Source organism: Scyliorhinus canicula, chromosome 15 (assembly GCF_902713615.1).
Source record: "Scyliorhinus canicula chromosome 15, sScyCan1.1, whole genome shotgun sequence".
In the NCBI taxonomy this organism is placed as follows: Eukaryota; Metazoa; Chordata; class Chondrichthyes; order Carcharhiniformes; family Scyliorhinidae; genus Scyliorhinus; species Scyliorhinus canicula.
The window spans coordinates 16,340,709-16,366,475 of record NC_052160.1 but is presented as its reverse complement, the minus strand read 5'-3'; the positions used below and the strand labels follow the sequence as shown (position 1 = coordinate 16,366,475).

General features: G+C 41.5%; 2 protein-coding genes across 3 annotated transcripts in view; one reads left to right on the top strand and one right to left on the bottom strand.

Annotated features, from left to right (window-relative positions):
- The first annotated feature begins 95 nt into the window (after positions 1-95).
- Positions 96-14,025, top strand: eri2 (ERI1 exoribonuclease family member 2). 2 transcript variants are annotated; one of them, XM_038820622.1, is made up of 9 exons: positions 96-322; positions 2,394-2,458; positions 3,632-3,715; positions 4,797-4,924; positions 5,819-5,975; positions 6,414-6,514; positions 8,565-8,646; positions 11,386-11,474; positions 11,604-14,025. In XM_038820622.1, the coding sequence occupies exons 1-9, from the start codon at positions 300-302 to the stop codon at positions 12,984-12,986; spliced, it is 2,112 nt and encodes a 703-aa protein (XP_038676550.1). In that variant the 5' UTR covers positions 96-299; the 3' UTR covers positions 12,987-14,025. The 2 variants fall into 2 exon arrangements, with proteins under 2 accessions (XP_038676550.1, XP_038676551.1); XM_038820623.1 differs by lacking the exons at positions 96-322; positions 2,394-2,458; positions 3,632-3,715 and having other exon boundaries at positions 4,909-4,959.
- A 694-nt stretch (positions 14,026-14,719) lies between these two features.
- LOC119978809 (acyl-coenzyme A synthetase ACSM3, mitochondrial-like) overlaps positions 14,720-25,767 on the bottom strand; it is a 51,671-nt gene continuing 40,623 nt past the window's right edge. Inside the window, exons 10-13 of the mRNA XM_038820687.1 lie at positions 22,819-22,946; positions 19,976-20,075; positions 19,528-19,647; positions 14,720-16,453 (exon numbers count right to left, since the gene is read on the bottom strand). Of these exons, the coding sequence (XP_038676615.1) occupies positions 16,358-16,453; positions 19,528-19,647; positions 19,976-20,075; positions 22,819-22,946 (444 nt within the window). The 3' untranslated portion in view covers positions 14,720-16,357. The remainder of the gene's footprint in view (positions 16,454-19,527; positions 19,648-19,975; positions 20,076-22,818; positions 22,947-25,767) is intronic.

Genomic DNA, 25,767 nt, shown 5'->3' with positions numbered 1-25,767 from the left:
CCCCTACCCCCCCCCCCCCCGCCTCCCCAAGCAAATCCCGCCCCATTCTGTTTCCCGGACCCGCCCTGTCAGACGTGACTGGAGAAGCGCCGATAACATCGATCAGTTGGGCGGTTGCGCCGCTGGAGCGGCGGCGGCAGATTTGAATCCGGTGTCCCGGCCGCCTCGACACACGGTGCTTCCCGGAGCTGGATTTTCACCCCCCTCACTGCCAGTTTGTGATAACGTGCTCCCACAATAAGTTCTCAGCATTTTGTTCCTTTCTTTTATTTTCCCCACTCCGCTGGATTGGCTGAATAATGACAACCAAACTACTGGCTAAGTAGGTATAAAAAACCCCAGCCAGATGCTGGGAAGACTCAGCAGGTCAGAGAGCAGCAAGGTTAACCTTTCATCAGAACTGACCAACAGGGAGAAATGTGAGGGGCTCTGAGCAAATGGGAGGAAGGCTGAAAAGAAGGTCTGCAATAGTTTGGAGGCTAAATGACAGAAAGGTTCATGGTGCAAGGGCCAAAGGATGAATGAAATGAAAATGAAAATCGCTTATTGTCACGAGTAAGCTTCAAATGAAGTTACTGTGAAAGGCCCCTAGTCGCCACATTCCGGCGCCTGTTTGGGGAGGCTGGTAGGGGACTTGAACTGTGCTGCTGGTCTGCCTGGGTCTGCTTTAAAAGCCAGCGATTTAGCCCTGTGCTAAACCAGTCCCTATGATGCGATAAACTGGGTGGCGTAGGGATTAGCACTGCTGCCTCACTGCTCCAGGGACCCGGGTTCAATTCCGGCCTCGGGTGACTGGAGTTTACGGATTCTCCCCGGGTCTGTGGGTTTCCTCCCATAGATGTGCAGGTTAGGTGGGGTTGCGGGGGTAGGGAGGTAGAGTGGGACTAGGTAGGGTGCCCTTTCAGAGAGTTGGCGCACACCTGATAGGCCGAATGGCCACCTGCACCGTCGGGATTTTATGAGAGGGCGCGTGTAGAGGAGGTGCGAATGGCGAGAATGATGACTAACACTACTTGAAAGGAAAGAAATGAGCAAGAGCGAAAGCAGCAAATAAATAGTGAACTTAATGAGAGCGGACGTTATGGTCATTTGCTAGTCTGGCTGCAAAGTGTGTAGTTGAAAGGTGAGGTACTGTTCCTTGAGCTTTGTTGGAAGATCAAGGCCTGCGTGGGAACCATGTGGAGAGTTTAAGTGATGGGTGACTGCAATCTCAGGATCAGGCTCGCAGACCTCTGTGGAAGTTTTAGAGGAGGCGTTCTGCAAAGCAGTCACCCAATCTGTGTTTGACCACCCAGGTGTCAGCCACAAATACAGATTACTAAATTGAAAGAAGTTCAAGTTTATCACTGTTTCTGCTGAAGAGATGCCATGGCTATTCATGGCAGATATTAATTATGGATATTCAAAAATATGCAAGGCTAGTAGTGTAAGGATGTTGGCATGATTTAGTAGAGGAATCTTCCTGCATATGGTAATGTCACAGAATCACAGTTTTACAGTGGAGAGGAAGGCCATTCAACCCATCTTGACTGCACTGAATCTCCAAATGAGAAATTTACTCCGTGCCATTCTCCTCCCTTCTATCCATAAGCATGCACATTATCCCTTTTCAAATAACAGTCTAATTCCTGTTCGGATGACTCGATTGAATCTGCTGCCAGCACACACTCAGGCAATGCATCTAGACCTTTTTTCTCATATCTCTTGCTTCTTTTTAAAATTACCATAAATCTCTGTCCTCCTGTTCTTGATCCTTTCATGAGTGGGGACAGTTTCTCCCTATCTACCTTCTCTTCTCCAAGGAAAATAGTCCCAACTTCTCCAATCTATCTTCATAACTGAAGTTCCTCACCCCAGGAACCATTCTCGTGAATCTTTTCTTCACTCTCTTTAATACTATCACACCTTTCCTAAGTGTGTGCAAAAATAACTTAATTTCTTTTTAATTTCTGCTTTATGCTGAGTGATCTAAACTCAGACAATGGCCGTGGTATTTCAGCTTTTATATTTGAATTAAGCAAGGTCAGGATTCCTATTTTTGAATAATATAGTGAAAACATTGTGTGTTAGGTGAGGACTGACTGTCTAATATTTAGTTAATATTTTTGCTTTTGTAAATGCATTGGCCTGGAGGAAGATGAGCATTTGATATTTCCTGCTTTCTTGATTGGCAGGAATCCTACATAAGTTTCAGTGTCCCCTAAATGTTTGATCTATCCTGAGGACAGGGGTTGATGCTTTATTTTACAATCCCTCTGCACTTTTAAAATGGAAGCATAGTTTAAAAAATTGTTTTGTGCTCTTAATAAGATTGATGGCTGAAGTTAATCAGTGTTGCTGCTGTTTTTTCATTGTTGGTTTGCCCAAGTAATGTGTTCTGTATTTTTGTCCAGGCAACTTGGCTTATTAAGGAGATGCTCATTGCCATCTCTTGATGTCAACAAAAAACCTAAATCAAGTAAGTGCCACATATTGTTTATTCTACATTTTAAGTCGAGATCAAGCAGTCTTCAGCTGAAGGTAGTTTAAAGTAATTCAGTTTAAAGTAATTCAGTTACCAATTTAAAGTTATGCACTTAGTATATTTTTATATTTTCATTTATAAATTCCAATCTCCACACTTATGGTGGAAGGTTCCTGCTTAAACTTGTCACTCTAACAATACCCACTTGCCATGGTGGTGCTTCAGCACCCAGACTGGTGATTAGCTGCTAGTGCAATGCCTGCATGAGTGTTTCCCATTATAAATGGGACATGGGAATTTAAAATGGGACAAATGTAGTCGGCCTGTTTAGTTTCTTTTAAAAGTACAAGAATAAGGCACTGCATTTCTTAGAGGCAAAGCAAGTATTTAAAAGCCAATTATTGGAAGAAAGTCTTTTCCTGCATGTTCTTTGGATTACTTAGCCTGCCCAAAAGGCAGGATCTGGAGATTTACATAAATTGGTTAATTACTTGAAAGTTTATTCAGCAGTTAGCATGTGAGGTCTGAAATATATATTTTTATTAACCTTTTCAGTTTATTAATCAGAAAATTAGAAACAGCAACAGTAAAAGAGAACAGCAAGCTAAATTACATAACCCCCCCCCCCCAACAAGAAGAAAAAAGGAACCCCTCAACATTCAACACAGACCCTCTCCCACCTGGTAGGAAGATGACCCCCCCTCCCCCCAAGCATCTAACAGCGACCAATTATTTGAAGTAGACGATAAATGATCGCCATCTCCAGCAGAACCCTTCAATTGACCCCCTCAGTGTATTTGACCTTCTCCAGGTGTACAAACTCTATTAAATCACCGAGCCAAGCTGAGGCACGGGGCGGAGTTGCCAACCTCAATCCCAGCAATTAGCGAGGCGAAGGCAAGGACATCTGCTCCTATCCACAACACCCGTCTGCTGCTCCGGCAAATCCGATACCCCAAATTTGAGCATGAGGTTTTTTTTAACCGTGTAATTATTTTGATTGCTTTGCCACTAGAAGTACCTGAGCAAAACGGAACAATGTAGGCTAAGCACCATTCCACCTTTGAACCTAAGCATCAAAATATTATGACAGACTTGAGATGTTGTATAGATTGGCCAGCGCTCTGTGAAAGCTAATGTGGAATCTGTACTCTTTGTACTTTGCAGATCAATTTTTTTCATATTTAATTATTATTGATTTTGAATCCACCTGCTGGAAAGATGGGAAGTCTCATTATCGGCCAGAAATAAGTGAGTACAAATGGTTCTGAAATACCATTACTTCATTGTGTATATTAGAAGGGGCATTTTTAACTACCTTGTTTGCAACATCTACGTGAGTTATTATACTTTGCAAAGTAGAAAGTTGCAAAATGTAAACAGAGTAAGACATTTGAACATTTTTATGATTGAGTGAAAGGAGCTGAGTGACACTGAGTCACGTGCTCGCCTCCAGGTTGTTGACCCCTGTGCTTCTCTGATTCTGATCTGTTGCACGACCCTGATTTTAGTCAGCCCGCCATTGGCGATCGTGCTTTCAGCTGCCTGGGCCCTAAGCTCTGGAACTGCCCCTCTAAACCTTTCCAACTTTCTAGCTCGTACTCCTCCCTTTTAAGCTAATTCCTGATCAAGCTTTTGACCATCCATTCTGATGTTTCCTTTGCCCTGGTGGCAAGTTTTGATTTAATAAAGCTCTTTGTTAAGTGCTTTGGGACACTTTGCTACTTTTAATAAAATAAATGTAGAGTATCCAATTATATTTTTCCAATTAAGGGGCAATTTAGCGTGGCAAATCCACCTGCCCTGCACATCTTTGGTTTTGGGGCCGAGACCCACACAGACACGGGGGGAAATGTGCAAACTGCACACGGACAGTGGCCCAGAGCCGGGATCGAACCCGGATCCTCGGCGCCCTGAGACAGTGCTGCCCCGACACTTTGCTGCTTTAAAGGTGCAAGTGAAAGTTATTATAATATCTGAAATGGATCAAGCCTGCTGGAAAATATGGAGGAAAGCCTTTTGCTTTAAAATATTTCTAATGTTCAGTGCCATGTGTTAAAAAGGTTAATGTCTATTTATTGATGATTCACAACTATTTTATTGTGATACAATAGTTCAGTATAAAGCACTGCTTTCCACTCTACCCTTTGGGACTTGCTCCCTGTCTAGAAGCCTCCCTTATAAGGGAAAAACCCAGCTCTTAAATACAGGCTTCAGTGAACATCACCTGCTCTCAATTCACTGTGAAGCTGGTTCCTGGTTTAGTCTTAAAGGGACCTGCATTTCTAACATTGACACAATTTTGAAGTGTTTTTGTTCTTTACTTTTCTAGTTGAATTTCCAGCAGTGCTGCTGAACACTTCCAATGGAGAGATTGAGGTTGAATTCCACGCATATGTTCAGCCGCAGGAACATCCAATCCTGTCTGGGTTTTGCACAGAACTCACTGGAATTAAGCAAGTATGCAGTGCAACATGGGGCTAAATTATCTATGAGTAAGAGAACACCTCACTTGCTGAAATACTGGAGTGCAAGCTGGGGCCCACGTGCTCCTTTTTGATTTTTCTTTTAAATTGTGGCGTGCCCCAGTAAAGCTGGCCACTTTGAAAGAAAGGGCCATGAACCTTGGTGCCCAGCAAAGAGCTGTGTTAGAAGAAGCTTTTATTAAAATTTGCAAAATCAGGCCAGTACATCATTGCTGTGGGTCAAGTTGTTTCTCTAGACAACTCGGATCAATCGATTCTGACACTGTATAATTGCAAGGACCAATCAGAATAATTGCAAGGATCAATCAGAGATTTTTGTTAAGTATGGGATATTAAGAGATGTGGAGCTCAGCTTGGTAAATGCAGTTAAAGTACTGATGGACTTTGGTCTAATTTGATGGCCGAGCAGGCGTCAGGGCTGAATGGCCTTGTCCTGTTCCTATGTCCCTAGGCTGCAATATACGGGTTAAAATTCCCCATTTGTTTAGCATTTGGATAACCATTTTTTCTTCTTTTTATAAGTTTAGAGTACTCAATTCATTTTTCCAATTAAGGGGCAACTTAGAGTGGCCAATCTATCTACCCTGCACAGCTTTTGGGTTGTGGGGGTGAAACCTATGCAAACACGGGGAGAATGTGCAAACTCCACACGGATAGTGACCCAGAGCTGGAATCGAACCTGGGACCTTGGTGCCGTGAGGCTGCAGTGCTACCCACTGCGTCACCGTGCTGCCCTGGATAATCATTTTTCAGTGTAGTTTGCAAGATCCCTAGATTTCTCTCTGGTGTGCTGTTGTAGAATTTGGTATGTGTAACTATTGAAAGTCTTGGAAATTAGCAGGTTCACTGTCTTCTTTAACATTTCCAGTGGCAAGTTGAAGCTGGAATTCCTCTTGCAATATGCTTGTCGCAATTTTCCCGCTGGATTCAAAAGCTGCAACAAGAAAAGAGTATTGTTTTCATTAAGGGCATGTCTTGGATGTGTGGCCTTGACTCAAGACCCTGCGCTTTTGTAACGTGGTCAGGTATGGTCAACAGTTGCTGATAAATTCAAGCCGTTTACCTCATTTGAACATTGAAGTGTTGCACTAGAACCATAGGCCATTAAATTATAAAAAGCAAAAAAATACTTTAGTTGCCATTCATTTTGTTTTAAAAGCAATTATGCTTTCTCTTCCATTGATTCGATTTTTCTGTATATTCAACTTTAAAAAGTGCATATCGCTTCAATAGATTTCTCATTGCATGTAATCTTGACCGGAATACTATTTGTGGTAGTTTAATTTGTGACCTTTTAAATCATAATTTCTTGTCGTAACACTCTGATAAATGTATCTTACCATATAAAATCTGTCACTTTAACGTTCCACTTCAGGATTTATGTATGAATTGCATTGTGTGTGCGTATGTGAGCCAGAATGGTACAAAGCTATATTTAATCACATGCCCTTTGATTTCCACAGACTGGGATCTGGGAGTGTGCTTGCACTACGAATGTAAAAGGAAAGATCTCAGAAAACCAGCTGTTCTGAACAGCTGGATTGACCTCCGAGCAACCTACAAGGTATGCACACAAGGGGCTGGAGGTGGCCCAACTCGCTGTTGATGGCCGCCAACAAGAAATGCTGAAAAACATAGGTCAGTCAGCATCTATAGAAGCGGAAAGGCAGGCAATTGTTAATTCAGCTAAGCACCCTTTCATCAGGGCTGAAGGATAATCTGGGCCTTTTTTTGGAAGGAAGAATTGAGAGAAAAGTTAGAGAGAGTCAACAGATGGTAAAATCACTAAGAAGATGTAAATGGGTTGAATAATCGGCAAATTGCATCATCGAAAACTGAAAGAAACTGATACAAAAAATAATTGGTAGAACAATTGGAGGAGCATTAAAGAGACATAAGAACATGCACATAGTGCAAAAGACGCAGGGGAGGGCAACAAAGCAAACTGAAAGAATGTAGAATAAACAAAGGGGAAAGCAAGTTGTTTGTGTCCCTGATCTAAAATGGAATGGAAAATACTAGAGTAACTCATCAGTCCACCAGTATGGAGAAGGCAAAGAAATTCGGCCGATACAGCCTCATTGCTCAGTCAGACAATAGGGGTGAGTAATGGTTTGTGCTCCAAGCGTCAACGCACCTCGGTTTTCTACTTGCCTCTTCCAACAATACCAGCAAATAAAATGAAAGAAATTGCTATGTCCTGAGGTTAGTCAGGACACTGTTCTAACCAGTGTAAAATGAAAGTACTGATTTTGAAGCTTGTGTTGAAATTCATTGAACTCCAGTTCACAGATTAAGAGCTGAGTTGGGACAGGGAAACCGGTTAAAGTGACAGAGCCGCAATTTTTTAAAAGATTCACTCTCAGGATGTGGGCATCACTAGCTAGGCCAGCATTTACTGCCCTTGAGAATGTGGTGGTGAGCTGTCTTCTTGGGGGCAGCACGGTAGCATTGTGGATAGCACAATCGCTTCACAGCTCCAGGGTTCCAGGTTCAATTCCAGCTTGGGTCACTGTCTGTGCGGAGTCTGCACATCCTCCCCGTGTGTGCGGGGTTTTCTCCGGGCACTCCGGTTTCCTCCCACAGTCCAAAGATGTGCAGGTTAGGTGGATTGGCCATGATAAATTGCCCTTAGTGTCCAAAATTGCCCTTAGTGTTGGGTGGGTACTGGATTATGGGGATAGGGTGGAGTTGTTGACCTTGGGTAGGGTGCTCTTTCCAAGAGCCGGTGCAGACTCGATGGGCTGAATGGCCTCCTTCTGCACTGTAAATTCTATGATTCTTGAACTGCTGCAGTCCATGTGATGTCCCTGTACCCACAGTGCTGTTGAGAAGTTCCAGGATTTTGACCCAATGGCAGTGAAGGAACATCAATATAGTTCTAAGTCAGAATGGTGTGTGGCATGGATGGGAATTTTGGTATTTTTTGTTGCCCTTGTCCTTCGATGTGGTAGAGGTCACGGGTTGGAAGCTGCTGTCAAAGGAGTCTGGTGAGTTGCTGCAGTGCATCTTGTAGATGGTACACACTGCTGCCACTGTGTGTTGCTGGTGGAGGGAGTGAATGTTTAAGCCACAGTGGGCTAGGTTGCCCTTTAGCTGTGTGTAAAATTCAATGATTTCTCCCACGGCATTGTCCAGAACCCCAAACACCCCTTCCATTTGAGACAACAATTCTTATGCACTTTCTTTAACCTAGAATGGTGCAATTGCAACTAACGTAGACACACAGTACACTGGGAGACAAAGCAGTATTTAGTGGCTACTTTGCTAACAACGCCAATCTATGCACAAATATGACCCTAACCCTCCGCTCAAATTCCCACTTTGAAAATGACACGGAAAATGAAATTGATATGGGGTTAAACTAAATGGGATAAAGTTGGCTGTCGTAAAATAAAAATTTAGATCACTATCATGATGTCTGACTTCAAGAGTAGATGCTGATGAAAGAGCAATTTCTGTCTATTCCTATTATTTTGGGTGTTTTTATTGAAAATACAACATGCTCAGCAAACTATACATCTAGTTCCATAACCATTGGCTATAGTTCAAATGAACGTGTTTATTATTTTTCTGTGGTAAATGATCTGAGCTGACTTGTATTTGTATGACAGCTGTTCTATAATCGAAAGCCAAAAGGTCTGAATGGAGCTCTGCAAGATCTGGGCATAATGTTTTCAGGACGTGAACATTCTGGTACGAAGTGCATGTTTTGTTGTTACATGTCTCGGTAATTGTTTTTGACCTCAGACATCGAACAGGATTAGGCTATTCAGCATCTTGGGCCTGCTCCACCATTTAATTATATAATGTGGTTAAATTAGTTCTTAATACCTTTCCCTAACAAAAATCTATTAATCTCAGTGTTGACATTTTTAATTTACCTTTAGCCTCAGCTTTTTGAGGGAGGTTCCAGATTTCCACTATCCTTTCTTAAACATTTAACTGCCATTTGACGGAGGAGATCAGAAGTCATAGTAGCAGAGTGGTTAGCATTGCCTCACAGTTCCAGGGACCCGGGTTCGATTCCCGGCTTGGGTCACTGTCTGTGCGGAGTCAGCACGTTCTCCCCGTGTCTGTGTGGGTTTCCTCCAGGTGCTCAGGTTTCCTCGCACATGTCCCAAAAGACGTGCTTGTCAGGTGAATTGGACATTCCAAAATCTCCCTCAGTGTACCCGAACAGGTGGCGGAGTGTGGTGACTAGGGGCTTTTCTCAGTAACTTCATTGCAGTGTTAATGTAAGCCTGCTGTGACAATAATAAAGATTATTATTATTAAGTCAATCTTTACTCAATTTAGATTTATTCACATATAAAACATTTTGCCTGTTGTTCACTCTAAAATCAAAGAACAATGGCTATAATATTCGAATTTCTTCATAGCACAGCGATGTCAGCCAAAACCAGATCATAACAGCAACAGGTAGCTCACCCAGAACCTTACAGATGTATAGTTCCTCGCCCTATTCACCACTCCAGTATCAAGAATTCTCTCCATATATGTGCTCAAATATTGAATGCCTTCCTCCTGATTATCCTTGCCCTTAATTTATGCAATTACTAGGTTCTCTTTTATTTCTCCTTTCTTTGAATGAAACTTAACTAATGCTCTCAATAGTATTTGAAAACAAATCAAAGAAATAAATTATTTTCCATGTTATAAAGTAACATACAACAGACCCCTCTTCTAGGACATCCAATAACTTGGTACAAACACTGTTTTGGGTGCAAGCATTCTGATAATTGATGAATTGAGTCAATCGTTTTGATCTTGGAGAGTTCCTTTTTGTCTACCGTTATTTATGCTGGGAAGGTCTATGAATCTTTTTTTAATTCGCACTTTTTGTCCCATGAAGGTTATTCCATAAGGCACAATTAGCTATGTCACATTCAATGGGAAAACGATTCTGAATGCACCCCTTGTATAGAATTTCCCTTATAATATTCGATGTATTGAATCCCATAACTACTTCCATAATAGCTGGTATTTCTGCAGCTAAAATACTTTCAACAACCCTTTTTAGTTTCTTGACTTCCCAGTCTAACGGCAGCATTTCCCATTTTCACACACCTGAAGTATTATTGAACCGTCTGTACTTGAATAGCCATCAGGAAGATTGACATGAGGCATCAATAAAAATAATTAAATTCATATTCTTTAGGTCAAACGAGGATGCAAACTTAAGTAAGCATGTCTCCATATTTATTTTCTTAAATGTTTTATTTGCCCTTAAAACATTCTTGACTTTGACCTAGCACAGGATAGGAGTAACATTCTCTAATTAAGATCGCTGCCTTAAAGTTACTCCAAACCTATTCTGTTTAAGGGCTAAATCAGATTAATTTAAAAGCCTTTGAAGCTCTACTTCCAACCTTGAGTTCCACTTTAATGTATTAATAACACGTTCCTCAACTTCCACAGTACCACCCCATAAGAAATCATCAACATGCATTATGAAGATGTCTGAATGTTTCCCTTTTGACACCAATAAAACATTGCAGATCTGCTTTTAGTTGAAGCTAGCCTACTTCCGGATCTTGAAGTATCATTCAGGCCATAAACTCATTTGTTTAGTTTCCATACTTTTCCTTCTGCATTGCTTGCTTCTTTGGCTGGTTGCAGAATCACTTTTCTCTGAAATTTTCCACTCTTCGGAAACTTGGCTTTTATGTCGATTGACCTACACGCGCACAAATATTTGGTCAAAGGTACTAACAAAACTCAGGGTAACTTTTTCCACTGTGGGAGAGTCCATTCTAACATCTGTATTGCCCAGTCGCTCTTCAAAATCCCAAGCAATTAGCCTTAGTCCCATCTGCAAGGACCTTTCCTCTTCAAATCCATCGATGCAGCAAGGCTAACTGTTCCCTATCCGGCACTTCAGAATAAACTCCAGATTTCTTCCAACAGTCTAATTCCTTTTGTTTCGCATCTCTTGTCAGTTTACCCTCTAGATTATTGGCAGTAACCAAAAGCTTCATGGTCACGAGGATGTCTGCTTCTGGTCCTATCTGGAGACTGTTCTTTAGCCCTCCTTCCATTGTGTAATCTATTCCTGACACTTGGAATCCAGCAACTTGTGATACTTTAGTCTACTTTGTAAATCCAAAATCTTTCATCCAAATTTGTGGTGAAGCAGCACTTGACACAAACAAAGCAGTGAAATTTGTCCATGTAAATGAAAATCATTTGTTTCTTAAAATGCTGCAGCACTTACTGGATATTTATCCAAGATTTATTTGCATATAATAAAGTTTAGCTTCTGAAATTCATTCACAAATAAGAGCAAGATGTGTAAATTTCCGTAAACCCCTGTTTTTTAAAAAAACTTACTGTTTTAGCTTTACAAGTTTAATCTAATTTTGTAACAGTGAGCAAAACAGTTTTCTGATTATTTGCTACACTCTTGAGTTTCTCGCCTCTTGTTGAAAATAGGCCTGGATGACGCCCGCAACACTGCTCATCTCGCCTGGCAGATGATCTGTGATGGCTGTACCATGAAAATCACCAAATCGTTGGATAGGGTGAGTGGTCATTGGTGAGTTCTACACCTTCATTGCTTTTGGACCGGTTCCTCAGGATAAGCATTTGACACTTATCAGATACTTTAAATGTTCAGAATCAAACAGCTAATCTTGTGGCATTTTCAATAGGTTGCACCCACAAGGAATCCAATTGTGAGACTACCGACTGCCAACTCACTTGAAGATGGAAAAACAACTCACGCAAGTCACGAGGTTCTGAGCAATGGCAGCAAAACCTTTTTGTTCTCTGCCAAAGCTTCTGGCAGCATACAAAATACTGAAAATAGGCAGATTAGCACAAACTGTGAACGTAATGGCACAGTGAAGGAAACCAATTTGGCTTTGGCATCTTGTTCCACATCTGCCAACCAGCTTTCAGCGACTGTACAAACCAGAAATTGCAGTGATGCAAATGTTCACTCTGAGTGTTTAATATCCCCTAGGACTCTGATCAATGGACTTTGTACTTCCACTGACCTCAAAAAAGCGCAGAAACCTAGACTACATCTGATCAACAATGTTAAAAATCAAATTACAGTGGGAGGTGTGGAAACTAAACCCCACAATAGTCCAAACAACCATTTGCTTGTGTCAACCACTGTTGAGTCTGTTACCAGTATCTCTAATCTAGATGTTAGCTGCTCAGACTCGGAGGTTCCCTGGGAAGATTGGGAAGATGTTGCCATACTACCTCTGTCAGGTAATGTGCAGCCCATAGACTATGAGGGACAAGAGAAAAGCTGTAGAGCTTCAGGTGTACTGGAAGAGGACAGCACAGAAGACTCTCCTATTCCAGAAGCACTACAAAAGAATAGAAACGATGACAAAATGATTGGTCAGTTAGAAACTAGGAAGCATCAGAAAGTCATATATAGGAGCCCCCAAACAACGATCTATGATGTAGCTGAAGTTATGAAGCAAGCTGAGGGTCATTCCATCTTCAAAGTACCGACTATGAAAGTTCCTATTGCGCGGTCCAACTCTTTCAGTGAAAGCACTGAATCTTCACGTTCTGTTCGGTTCTCTCGATCAAATAGCTCTTTATGCATTGGTGTTAAGAGAAAAGACACACATTCGAGTCCCTTAAAACCTCATGCTTCTAAAAAACAATCATTTACTATTTATTCAGACAACCAATTGTCCACCAGCTGCCCTCAACCTTCAATTAGTAAATCAGTTTCAACAGTTATTCCTCCAATGGCCCATTCCCGCCAGGCACTTCGGAAATTGAATGGTGAAAAGATCACTCCTCCGCTATGTGGCTGTGGTCGTAGAGCTAAGAGGCTTACTGTGTCTAAAGTAGGCCCAAACCAAGGGAAAGCCTTCTATTCCTGTGCAGTGGGGAAAAGGAATGCAGAGAACAGCAAGGGTTGTGGTTACTTCAAGTGGGAGTGGGTGCTGAAGAAGGAAAAAAACTCTCCAGCCTCTTCTATTAATATTTCTAGTACAGGTTCATCCAGAACCTTTCCTTCTTCCCAACGTAAACACCTGGGCCTCCGATTTTCCTTTTGATACGAACAATATAGTTGTCATGTCTGGACTGTTTTATAGCTGTGCGATTTATAAAGCAGTGATATCAGCCTGGCCTCTAGGAAGGTTGAGGGTCAAGTAGTAGTTACTGTAATTTGGTTTTGAAGTGTGTTCAAATCAACTGGCCTTTTTTCATGTGCACTTGCATTGAGTGTATATTTTTAACTTTGTGCACTGAGTTGTGCATAAACCTTTCATCCAGCTTCTTTTGTATTTCTTGGAGTTGTGCTATGATCTATACCATGGATAATCGTTGTACATCTACAAGTCTAAAACATAAAGGACTAGCTGATTGAGGGATTGTGAGGAAGGCATTTTAATTGAACCCATCATTATCTTGCTTAACAATATCCGGCATTGCTGTTTTTGTGCCCCTCTCTCACGCATTTCCTCTGTGTTCTCACCCCCACTCCTTAATCATTTGCAACATCCCAATGCCTTGGTTAATTACGGTCATGTGAATATCATGGATAGTGCATTTATTTTAAATTAAGAAATAATAACAAACATTTGAATTTTTTTTATAGAAGTGGATGTTTTCTTTACGTAATGAGTGATGTTTCCATGGGAACTTTGGTTATTTAAAAAGTCTGCACAAGCCCAACTGTGTTAGGGACTAACGGACAAGATTTTAACTCGCGCAAAACCTTCCTGTTCACCTACCCAGAGTTAAAAGCAGGACTGAAATTTTTGTGCTGTCAGTTTCAACTGAATTTTTAACACCTTCATCACGGGTTAAGTAATTCCCACCGAGTAACTGAGTCATTGTTTACTGTTTAAACTAAATACTAGATTATTTGCGAGGAAAGGGAAAAGTCATTCAACAAAATTAAAAGTTCATGATTGCTCCACATTTACTCTGTTTTTTTATGTTCCAGCACTTAATTTTATTATATTTTTATGTACTTTTATAAAGTAACTGCAATGCAAAAGTAATTATGTGAAGTCCTTTGAGATGTTCAGAGGCATAGGTGTTATGAATGCAAGTTTTCCTTTCATAATAAAATACTATTTTGTCTAATACACGAGTACCTTTTGTGTGTACAGATGGGTTTTGCAAACGAAGCAGCATTTGGGGCTCTGATCATCCGTAGAAACACCTGTCTTACCAAATTTTTGAAGTCCAGTTCTCCCCTTAATTTAAAAAGACTCCCAAAGCACAGAATACATGGAGGAATTCTGGCCAGAGTGTCATAAAATCAAGTCATGTCATGCTTTAAGTAACTGCTGTAAGTCGCTTAAAAAATACTCCTTTGATTCCCTATCCAACCTGTCCCAACTTCCAAGTTCAGCTGAGAACCAATCTCCTGGACGATTGACTAGAATAAATCTTGAAGCTTACTGAGAATCCTATGCTTTACAAGAGCTTCACTTTAACTTGAGCATCAACTCACCTAAGAAACTACAGGCCGGTCACAATCGTGTGTGTGTGTGTGTGTCGTTTTAAGCCTCTTGGGCAAGTGTGTGATAATACATATTTTTTAAAACTCAGAGCTTGCTGGTGAGATTATTTAAATTGGGACCAATACCTGATGGTCAGAAACCATACATCTTTTACATATAAACTTATTGATAATGGACAATAAAAACTGAACACATTCTGTTTGTTACACTCGGGCACTAGAAATATGGGTATTGTTCAAAGTTTGAAATCTCTCCGATTATAACAATGATACATTGTCACTTGGGGCAGAAAAAAGTGAAGTGAGTATGTGTTACTCTTCATTTGTCTTTTTTATTGACTAAGAACAAGTGAAAAAGACATCTTGCAACTTTATGACACGTCTCCGTTATCATCTTGAACAAACCCATATTCTGCTTATGCTTTATAACAAAGTCAGTTGACATGTAAATTTATTTTATTTCGATCCCGGACCAGACCCCAACATTTGCTACGATACCTGACAGAAACTCGAATAGTTTTTAATTTGTACAGCTGTGAGGAAAGGATACTTAGCTCCAGGAGTGATTCCTTGCACAAGTAGCTATATGGTCTATGAAAACAAACTTTATTATTAACACAGCATTAAACTAACTTTAATATCATAAAATTACCAGTTAAACAATGCTTAACAATCAAATGAAACACTAACTCTTAAATGCTATCTTTAACTCCAATCAGGTCAAAACCCACTTTTAAATACAGTTAGCAAAGACAGAAATCCTTGCTGTTTAGCGATGTCTTGGAGAGCAAGAGAGAGACGCTTCAGGAAACAGCCTGCAGATTCTTGCCAGTGTCAAAACACTGCTTTTCTCAAAAGCTGCTGTTCTGTTCACAGCCAAATCTAAGCTGACTGACTCAAAGTCTGACTGCTTCAGCCCTGGCTCATCCCATTTAATTATATAATTCCTAACCCTTCAAATCCCATGGCCTGATTATTTAAGTTTAAACACAATGGGCGCGATGTTCCGACCATGCTGCGCCGTAAAAGCAACTTGCCGCGAGCGGTGAAAGCCAGGAAACCCCGCTCGTGGGATCTACCCGGCTTGTCATGCCTTGTGAGAGTCAACACAATCTCGCGAGGCATTGCAAAGGGAATCTTCCCCACAATGGAAGTCTGTTTGGATCTGTTTAGCAAATCTGCATCTTAGAGTGAAGCAGTAAGCCTTACTCGAATGTGCAGATTCCCGAGGTACCTGAGGCTTTGGGATTCAATCTCTTCGCCCTGGGGACCTCGGGCGAGCGCCGTTTGGTACTGGTCCCCACAAATACAGACCAGACTGAATGACACTCCTGGGTATCTCCAAAGGGATAGGAGGCCCCAGCTGCGTGCCCTTTGGGCAGGGTGGTGCCTTGGCATGGCTGGTGCCACATGGGCACCCTGGCATCCCGATCTCTCATTACAACAGGGAGTTCCAGCAACTGGAGCTCCCTGTTGTAAATATATTCCCTGTTTAGGTCCCTTATTCACCGTGAGTCGTGCTGAATAGCCATGTGTTTCTTGGCACTGTGAGTGCCGGGAAACACGTGGCTAAACTCGCTCACTGGGGGACGTAGTTCTCCTTTTGGGAAGATCGCGCCCAATGTCTCTAATTATCTACTCCCCAGAAATCATAACAAAAATACATCAGGTTTATCCTTTTACACATCAGCATGATCTCATTTTTACGATGCCTTAATTACCCCTTCTGTAGTCAGAGTCTCCCTGACTTTTAAACCAATATTTTAAAAAAGTTTACTGCAGCAGATATATACACACACACTAATCCAGGCATTTAACTATTACTGCACCAGATACATATAATACAGTATATCTGAAATTCCTACATTCATCGCAATATTATCTTTGATTTAATTGAATTATATGCTTTGCTCTTCATTAATGATTCCACTTCACGATGCTGTACGAAAATTAAGAGTTAGTTTCTTTTTCCCATTCTTTCTTTCGTAACTCATTTCTTTTGATTTTCCCACTAATGGTCTTGGGCAGTTCCTTCACAAATTCAATCTGTGGGGAAGCAAAAAAGGTAGTCCATGATATAGACGAGTTCAGAACACCTGTACCTCTTTACCAAGAACTTAGTATGTTCATATTCTGGTGCTAAGGCTATCCTAAAAAGAGAAATTTAAAATACAGCCAGATCCAGTCATGCTTCTGCATTTGCGTGCTTGATTTTTAATGCTGTTGCATGAAATATTCACCGTGGTTTATATCCGCAGGCAATTTTAAGTATGAATTAAATGTTCAAATGGAATCTGTGTATATGGACCGTTAAGGGGTAATTGCGAGGGTGGGATTGGCCTGGGATTGAAGATGTAGGAGGTAGGTGTCATACCTACAACTACTGGTGTGGGATTTGGGGCAGGACATTCTATTAGAAAAAAGTTCTAAAGGCTGGAATAATTTAACAGGAAGGTTGATTGGGACAATGGAGAAAGGGAGTTGGGTAGCTGAGAATTTGATTTCTTTCAGAATAAGAATTCCATAAGCTGCTCATTTGATGTTGAAAGTGAAAATGGGGGGGGAAGAGGTGATGAGTTTTCAAAGTGAATCAAAGTCTTGCCTTCTCGGGGAAAAAAACTAAGATAGTGTGAGTATGAGGGAATACACCACTATTGTCTTGAGTGTTCAGGAAGGTCTGGCAGTGTGCAATGCATGCTTCAGCCCCAGCACAGTTAATTGTAGTAGGGAAACGGGAGACAAGGAATTGGAATGGATAGAGGTATGTAGAAGACAGAAGGAAGATAGCTGTTGAACAGATCAGATACCGTTTTTTTCCCAGCATGTGAAGTGACCAAGCCAGACAATAGCTTCCATAGTGGTTAAATGGAGCTCTCCTTTGAATTTTGTCAGGAGCAATCTCCAATGATTTGATTGCAGTCCAGGTTCCCTGCAAGGCCCCACCTCTGCCGCTTTGCCGCACAAAAGCATTGGCCAGTGCGGATATGATTATGTTGGCGTGGCAGATTGCTTGGGCAGAATGTGGGATCTATGATGAGGAAGCGACTTTTAATTGTGGCATATTGGTTCCATTTCAACTGCCATTGGACCTATGCTGTTGTTCCTTGACATGATGGTCTTAGCCATACAGGCTGGCATGATGGGAGGCGAGCAGCAGCTGGATTGGTACGGTCCTTGTGTAGCAGTAGGCTTCAGCTGAATGTAAACCTCCTCCAGGAGCTTTCTTATTGCAATCTCCTTTGTGTGAGAGGGTGGGAGGTTGCTCAGGACTGGGAGACAGGGAATTGGTATGGGATGAGTTGGACCAAACTGGCGCAAAATACTCTGCAGTCAAGTAAATTATGGCAAGCACGAAGGTTCTTAAGGTTTGAGCATCTGCATCCCATGAAGAGCCAGTAAGTTTGCTGAGGAAGTTGTTTCACATTTTAATTTTTGCTGAGATGTTTTTGATCTGATGTAGTATTTATAGTGAACAGTTAATACTTAAATGTTTTTATCTGGGGGGGGGGGGAAGTTAAATCTTACCATCTGGTGAAAAGGACAATTTCACTGATCCCTATGTTTCCACATGGTAAGACTAAAATTTGTGGAAGAATTGCCATTTATTTATTTTATGTGAAGCATCTTAAGTAGAGCACTGTTGAGCTTTAGGTTATCAATACAAATGCAAACTGTACAACACTGCCTCATAATGTAGCTCAGAAGTCCATTTAATAGTTCCTCTCATAGTACTAAAATAAAACAGGATAGATTTTAAAAAATATTTATGGGATGTGAGCATTGCTGGCAACTTAATTTTATCCCATTTAGCAGGTTAACATTTCACTGGTCAGCTGGCAGACTAATGTAACTATTGTATTTATAAGAGTTAGCTATCTCTGTAGATAATTAGCCATTGCCCTTCATTTTCTTAAACTTCAACAGGTTCATTTGCCAAAATTTCAAAATTACAAATCCGATACACGTATTTACTATTGCAACATTCAGTTTTGTACTTTAAAACTCCCCCATGTCAGCAGCTGGAGTGTGTTGTGTACATAAGCTGCCATTTGATGTAGGCTCTGCTGAAAGACGTATTTATTGAATGATTAACAATGCTCAAAATGAGTTCGACACTCTACTAATCTGCCTCTAGTAACTGTCTACTCTGCTAATTATACAAGCTTGCTCTCGACCATGTGCTGTTTATTGCGATGTTGCTGAAAATCAACCCTCTCCTGCTCTCTTGGTTTCTGCCGGTGAGAGGCAGAGCCTGTGTGCCTTGTCCTTTTTATAGTTGTCGTGTAGTGCCCCTTTGTGGTAATGCCACCTCTGGGTGTCCTGTTCTGATGACCCATTGGTTGTGCGTCTGCATATCATGACAGAGTGGATGTTGCACGCTCAAATGCAGATTGTGCGCAATCAATGGCAGAATGCCAACAGCATTTACCCTGGGTTAGCAGTTTTTTTGGAATGGTTTTACTATATGCACTGAGTACATTGAAACCCAAGAAACATGCACTCATTGAGAGACCCAAATAACTTGCATGATAAAATATATGAAAAGCACTCCGAGACGATGGACATTTGCCAATTATGAAGTACAGGCAGCTTTCGATGCACCACATTTGTTTTGTAACAAGTTAGAAAGTGGGACGTGCAGATTAGTGCGAGGCAGCAGTGGATTTTGCAAAAATAAACTACCTCTGTGGGGAATGGGCAGCTGTAACCAGTATCCAAAGCTGCAGTAAAAAATGCCTGATCTCTTGAGATTGCATGCAACCACGGCTCGCCCTGTCCCAGGTACAGTTTTTACTGCCCCTACGGTTTAAGAAATTTCCATTTTGAAAGTAAGGATATTTCCAATAAAGGAAGACAACTACCAACAACAGTCCCAGAGGTGTTTGTAATTTAGAGATTTCACGATACAGAAGTTCACAACACATCACACTGGGAAAAATCACTTGGTTAGCAAACTGGTATTAACACATGAAGTTGCCTGCAATAAAAATTCACAACATTATAATGACCTGCTGTCGCTCACCACTTTATTGTGATGACTGATCTTGCAAGAATTAGACCCAACTTGTTATAATAGCTGTCATTCTAATCCAGGAAATCAGGAGAGGTAAAGTACAAACCTTTCTTGGGTATTTGTATGGTGCGGTGACTTTCTTCACATGTTCTTGCAATTCTTTAATTAACTTGTCAGGATCACATGAGGTGTAAGCAAAATTTCGAATGACAAATGCCTTCACAACCTTAAAAAAAGAAAAGTTATTTTAAATAGAGAAAATAAGTGACTGACCCACCAAGGATTGTTACGGGTATTGTGTTCTGTGTGTGAAGATCAGATTTTGAATTAGTTGTATTTGTGAGAACCGATTGCAATTATAGACATTATACTGCAAGGAATGTGTCATGAAAATAAAACCGAGTTGAACCTCCTGCCTAATACCCATTCTCAGTTAAGGTTTTCCCCAAATATTCAGTGTGATTGCTCCGATGGATCTCCACGGCTTGTTTTAAAGAAAAATCTGCTACTGGATGAAGTTGTTTGATTAACTCGGTTAAGGTTTCTAAGCATACCTCTCCTCTGATTGGATCAGGACTGCTGACCACAGCTGACTCTGCCACAGCCGGATGCTCTATCAATGCACTTTCTACTTCAAATGGTCCAATACGATACCTGTGACATTTTTAGAATAAAAGGTGTCACATCACTTGGATTATTGGTTTACATTAAAGTATCTTTAATGCATGACATTTGTTCTCCAGAAAGGCTTTATATAAAAAAAAAAGATTTCTCTGGATATTGCTACGACACCCTAGGCTGGTGTGTGGTCAGTTCCAGCCCCACGTGACCACACAAGTGAATTAACCAATAATTCTTCTAAAAAATCCCCCACATCTTTGGCCCTTGGCTGCCCATTAAGTATAGTCACCAGGTTTGTAAGTTGAAACACTTCCTGTTTATTTATAACCAGAACAAATATGAAATATACAGCAAACACAGCTGCTTAATGTCGAGCTAAAACCTGACTCCCCTTTAACTGTCCCACCCTCTACTCACACACACGGTAGCATTGTGGATAGCACAATCGCTTCACAGGGTCCCAGGTTCAATTCCGGCTTGGGTCACTGTCTGTGCGGAGTCTGCACATCCTCCCCGTGTGTGCGTGGGTTTCCTCCGGGTGCTCAGGTTTCCTCCCACAGTCCAAAGATGTGCAGGTTAGGTGGATTGGACATGATAAATTGCCCTTAGTGTCCAAAATTGCCCTTAGTGTTGGGTGGGGTTGCTGGGTTATGGGGATAGGGTGGAGGTGTTAACTTTGGGTAGGGTGCTCTTTCCAAGAACCGGTGCAGACTCGATGGGCCGAGTGGCCTCCTTCTGCACTGTAAATTCTATGAAAAAAAACAAAACACACGCACACACACACACACAGAAGGGGGGAAAGGTGGAAAATAATAAGGATTAAGGTGAAAAGATAAGAGACCTTGCTTCAGATGAGTCCTTTCGTGCACTCCCTTCACAGTTTGAATGTGGATTAAAGTATCTGGAATACAGCATCTAATGACATTTGCAACTCAGCAGTATATCTTTGTTATAACCTGCCTGTTTACCACTGGCTGGGGACTAATGGCAATCCCACAATCCTTAGGGAGTATGAGCTTCCCCAATGAGGGGGGCGGAGAAATCATTAGCTGAGTCCCTGATTTTTTATATGTGTATATATATATATATAAATAAGTTATTTCTTCATATTCTACAAACTTGTGCTGGATTCTTTGTGGCCCTCACAAAAATCTTACTCCGCTTTTCCAGCAAAGGCCTCTGGCTTCACGTCAGCCTGTTCATATTCAGAGTTTTCAGATTATGGATTCTGCTTGCACTGGCAGTTCTGGAGAAAGCAGGTTATCAGATTCTCACAGTGGCCTTTTGGTGAGAATTAACTGGGTATTCCTGGAGTGAGTTGGTTAGATTCCTCCATCCAGCTTGCAGCATTGAAAATGAAATTAACTCCAGTCTTGTGACACTGAGAAACATGTCAGTAGGACCAAGGCAAATCTCCACTGGCCATTGGGCAGGGCACAGATATTTGAGCCAATTCGTTGGCCACCTGACAAGTCAATCAAACAGAGTCATCACTGATGGCAGTCTAAAACAACACCGCCTTCTGGAATCTGCTTTAAATTAAAGGGTGCGCACAGGTTGTTTCTCATCCATGGATCAAAATGGTAATAGCAAAATGAAAATAAGGGAGTACACGGGAAGCAAACAGTATGATCCCTGACTGAAAGGCTAGGCAGGCGATCTATTTTTAATTCTTTGCCACTCCCACTCTTGAACCTGTTGCTTGTTGGTGCGCAGGAGTGGACTGAATAAATGATCTCCAGGAACTAAAGGATGGGAAATACTATTGCACATTAACCACCTACTATGGCACAACATATTGAATTGACAACTTCCTCCGGCCTAAATTGTATTTTGGACGTAAATACAATTTGATGATTATAAAATTGACCTCCACATAATCGCCAGAGTATCAAGCTACACGCTTTTCTATTTGATGGTTCCAAATATTATTTTACTTGTCTGATTGGAAAGCATTTTCTCCATTGAGAAAATCACTTCAATTTCACAGCTGAAGGCAGCTCTTTGATTGCTGCAAAACACATTTACAGAGTAATAAAAGTTGATTCACCGACATGTTAAGTTCCTGACATATTTAGCGTTATAAAACCGTGGCATAGTGGTTAGCACTGCTGCCTCACAGCAGCAGGGACCTGGGTTTGATTACAGCCTTGGGTGACTGTGTGGAGTTTTCACGTTCTCCCCGTGTCTGTAGGGATATCCTCCGGTTTCCTCCCACACCTCAAAAGATGTGCAAGTTATATGAGGCTACGGGGATAGGATGGGGGGGGGGGGGGGGGGGGGGGGGGGTGCTAGGTAGGGTGCTCTTTCAGCAGGTTGGTGCTGACTCGATGGACCGAGTGGCCTCCTTCTGCATTGTTGAGATTCGATGGATTTTAAGATTCTTGGGCATTTATTATTCTCTCTCCCTTGTTACAAATAAATATTACAAGTATAAATTCTTGATTTAATAGACCTTTAAAGGTTGAAGTGTTTATATTGTTATTAATCTATTTACAAATTGCCCAAACTTGTTAGCCAATCACTTCCAATATAGAAACTCATTATCCGCAGGAATACTAAGAGTGTTGCAATGAATCATTACTGGAATTTGACAGCTTGATTTGTAAGTCAGGGCCATGGTGAAAGATTATTTGTAATATTTAGTAAATTAATGAATGCCCAAGGATTCTTGTATTGTAAAATACAACAGAAGGGCTATGCCCTTAGTTAACATCTTTTTATTTAAGAATTAAACATTTGAGTAAATAAAATGTGAATAATTGGATCACTGTACCCGGCTGATAAAATGATATCATCTGATCTCCCAAGAAACCAGATGTATCCATCTTCATCCATTCGACCACGGTCTCCAGTCAAATAATAGTCTTCTCGTAGGACTGCAGCAGTTCGTTTTGGATCATCCTAGCAACATACAAATAAAGCAGCTCAAAGTTCAAAAGTATTTAATAATAATTTTAAAAACATATACTTGGTGGCTAAAGATGAATCTTAATTGTTTAAATATTCAAAAGATTCAAAAACAGCTTTGTCGCTGTTACCTGAATGACCCTTTTAAGGACTGAACTGATCTCTCCACGCATCTTCTCTACTGTGCAGCACTACACTCCTGTATGCTTCACCCGACGTCTATGTATAGGTATTTATATTGTGTATTTATCGTATGTCCGATGCTAGTATTGTTGGGGAGGGATTAAACTAATGTGGCAGGGGGATGGGAACCGATGCAGGAAGTCAGAGGGCAGTAAAACGGGGCCAGAAACAAAAATCAGTAAGGGGGAAAAGTGTAAGGCAAAGAAGCCATAGTCAAAAATCAAAAAAGGGCCACAGTACAGGGTGAGGTGACTGGGGAGGTGGCCAATACAGGATTGAGGGTGTTGTACCTAAATGCACGCAGTATACGGAACAAGGTAAATGAGCCAATACGATGTTGTGAGCATCACAGAGACGTGGCTGCAAGGAGACCAGTGTTTGGATCTAAATATCCAAGGATATATGTCCTATCGAAAGGACAGGCAGATGGGCAAAGGGGATGGGGTTATGTTGTTAGTAAGGAATTAAGTTAAATCGATACCAAGCAGCGATATAGGATCAGAAGGCATTGAATCTCTGTGGGTAGAGTTGAGGAATCGCAAAGGTAAAAAGACCCTGATGGGAGTTATGTATAGGCCCCCTAGCAGTAGTCAGGATGTGGGGCAGAAAATAAATCAGGAGATAGAAAAGGCATGCAAAAAAGGCAATATTACAATGATCGTGGGGGACTTCGATATGCAGATGGATTGGGAAAATCAGGTTGGTAGTGGATCCCAAGAAAGGGAATTTGCGGAATGTCTAAAAGATGGTTCTTTTGGAGCAGCTTGTGACAGAGCCTACTCGGGAACAGGCAATTCTGGATTTGGTGATGTGTAAGGAGGCAGACTTGATTGGGGAACTTAAGGTGAAGGAACCCTTAGGGAGCAGTGACCACAATATGATAGAATTTACCCTGCAGTTTGAGAGGGAGAAGCTGCAATCAGATGTAACAGTATTACAATTAAATAATGGTAACTATAATGACATGAGGGAGGAGCTGGCCAGAGTTGATTGGAAAAGGAGCCTAGCAGGGAAGACAGTGGAACAGCAATGGCAGGAGTCTTTGGGGGTTATTAGGGAGGCAAAACGGAAATTCATCCCAAGGAGGAGGAAACATGTTAAGGGGAGGACAAGGCATCCATGGCTGACAAGGGATGTCAAGGACAGCATGAAGGCTAAAGAAAAAGCATACAAGGTGGTGAGGGTTAGTGGGAAACCAGAGGATTGGGAAGTCTTTAAAAAGCGAGCAGAGGACAACTAAAAAAGCAATAAGCGGGGAGAAGATGAAGCATGAGTGCAAGCTAGCTAGTAATATAAAGGAAGATAGGAAGAGATTTTTTTCAATATCTAAAAAGGTAAGAGAGAGGCAAAAATAGACATTGGACCACTAGAAAATGTGGCTGGAGAAGTAATAATAGGAAACAAAGAAATGGCAGGCAAACTAAATAGTTACTTTGCATCAGTCTTCACGGTGGAAGACACCAGTGGGATGCCAAAGCTCCAGGAGAACCTGGGGACAGAGGTGAGTGCAGTGACCATTACTAAGGAGAAGGTTCTGGGGAAACTGAAAGGTCTGAAGGTGGATAAGTCACCTGGACCGGATGGACTAGATCCCAGGGTCATAAAAGAGATAGCTGAGGAAATTGTGGAGGCATTAGTGATGATCTTTCAGGAATCACTGGAGGCAGGAAGGGTCACAGAGAAGTGGAAGGTGGCTAATGTAACACCACTGTTTAAGAAGGGAGGAAGGCAGAAGACAGGAAATTATAGGCCAGTTAGCCTGACTTCGGTCATTGGTAAGATTTTAGAGTCCGTTATTAAAGATGAGATTGCAAAGGACTTGGAAGTGCATGGTAAAATAGGACTGAGTCAGCACGGCTTTGTCAAAGGGAGGTCGTGTCTGACAAATCTGTTCTGTGAGGAGGTAACAAGCAAGTTAGACAAAGGAGAACAGGTGGACGTGAGTTATTTAGATTTCCAGAATGCCTTTGACAAGGTGCCGCATAGGAGACTGTTAAATAAGTTAAGAGCTCATGGTGTTCATGGTAAGATCCTGACATGGATAGAAGATTGGCTGACTGGCAGAAGGCAGAGAGTGGAGATAAAGGGATCTTTCTCAGGATGGCAGCCAGTGACTAGTGGTGTGCCTCAGGGGTCGGTGCTGAGACAACAACTTTTTACAATATACATTAATGATCTGGAAGAAGGTACTGAAGGCACTGTTGCTAAGTTTGCAGATGATACAAAGATCTTCAGAGGGACAGGTAGTATTGAGGAAGCAAGGGGGCTGCAGAAGGACTTGGACAAGCTCAGAGAGTGGGCAATGAAGTGGCAAATGAAATACAATGTGGAAAAGTGTGAGGTTATGCACTTTAGAAGGAGGAATTTAGGCATAGACTATTTTCTAAATGGGGAAATGCTTTGGAAAGCAGAAGCACAAAGGGACTTGGGAGTCTTTGTTCCTGATTCTCTTAAGGTTAATGTACAGGTTCATCCAATTCTCTTAAGGTTAATGTACAGGTTCAGTCGGCAGTTAAGAAGGCAAATGCAATGTTAGCATTCATGTCAAGAGGGCTAGAATACAAGACCAGGGATGTACTTCTGAGGCTTTATAAGGCTCTGGTCAGATGCCATTTGGAGTATTGTGAGCAGT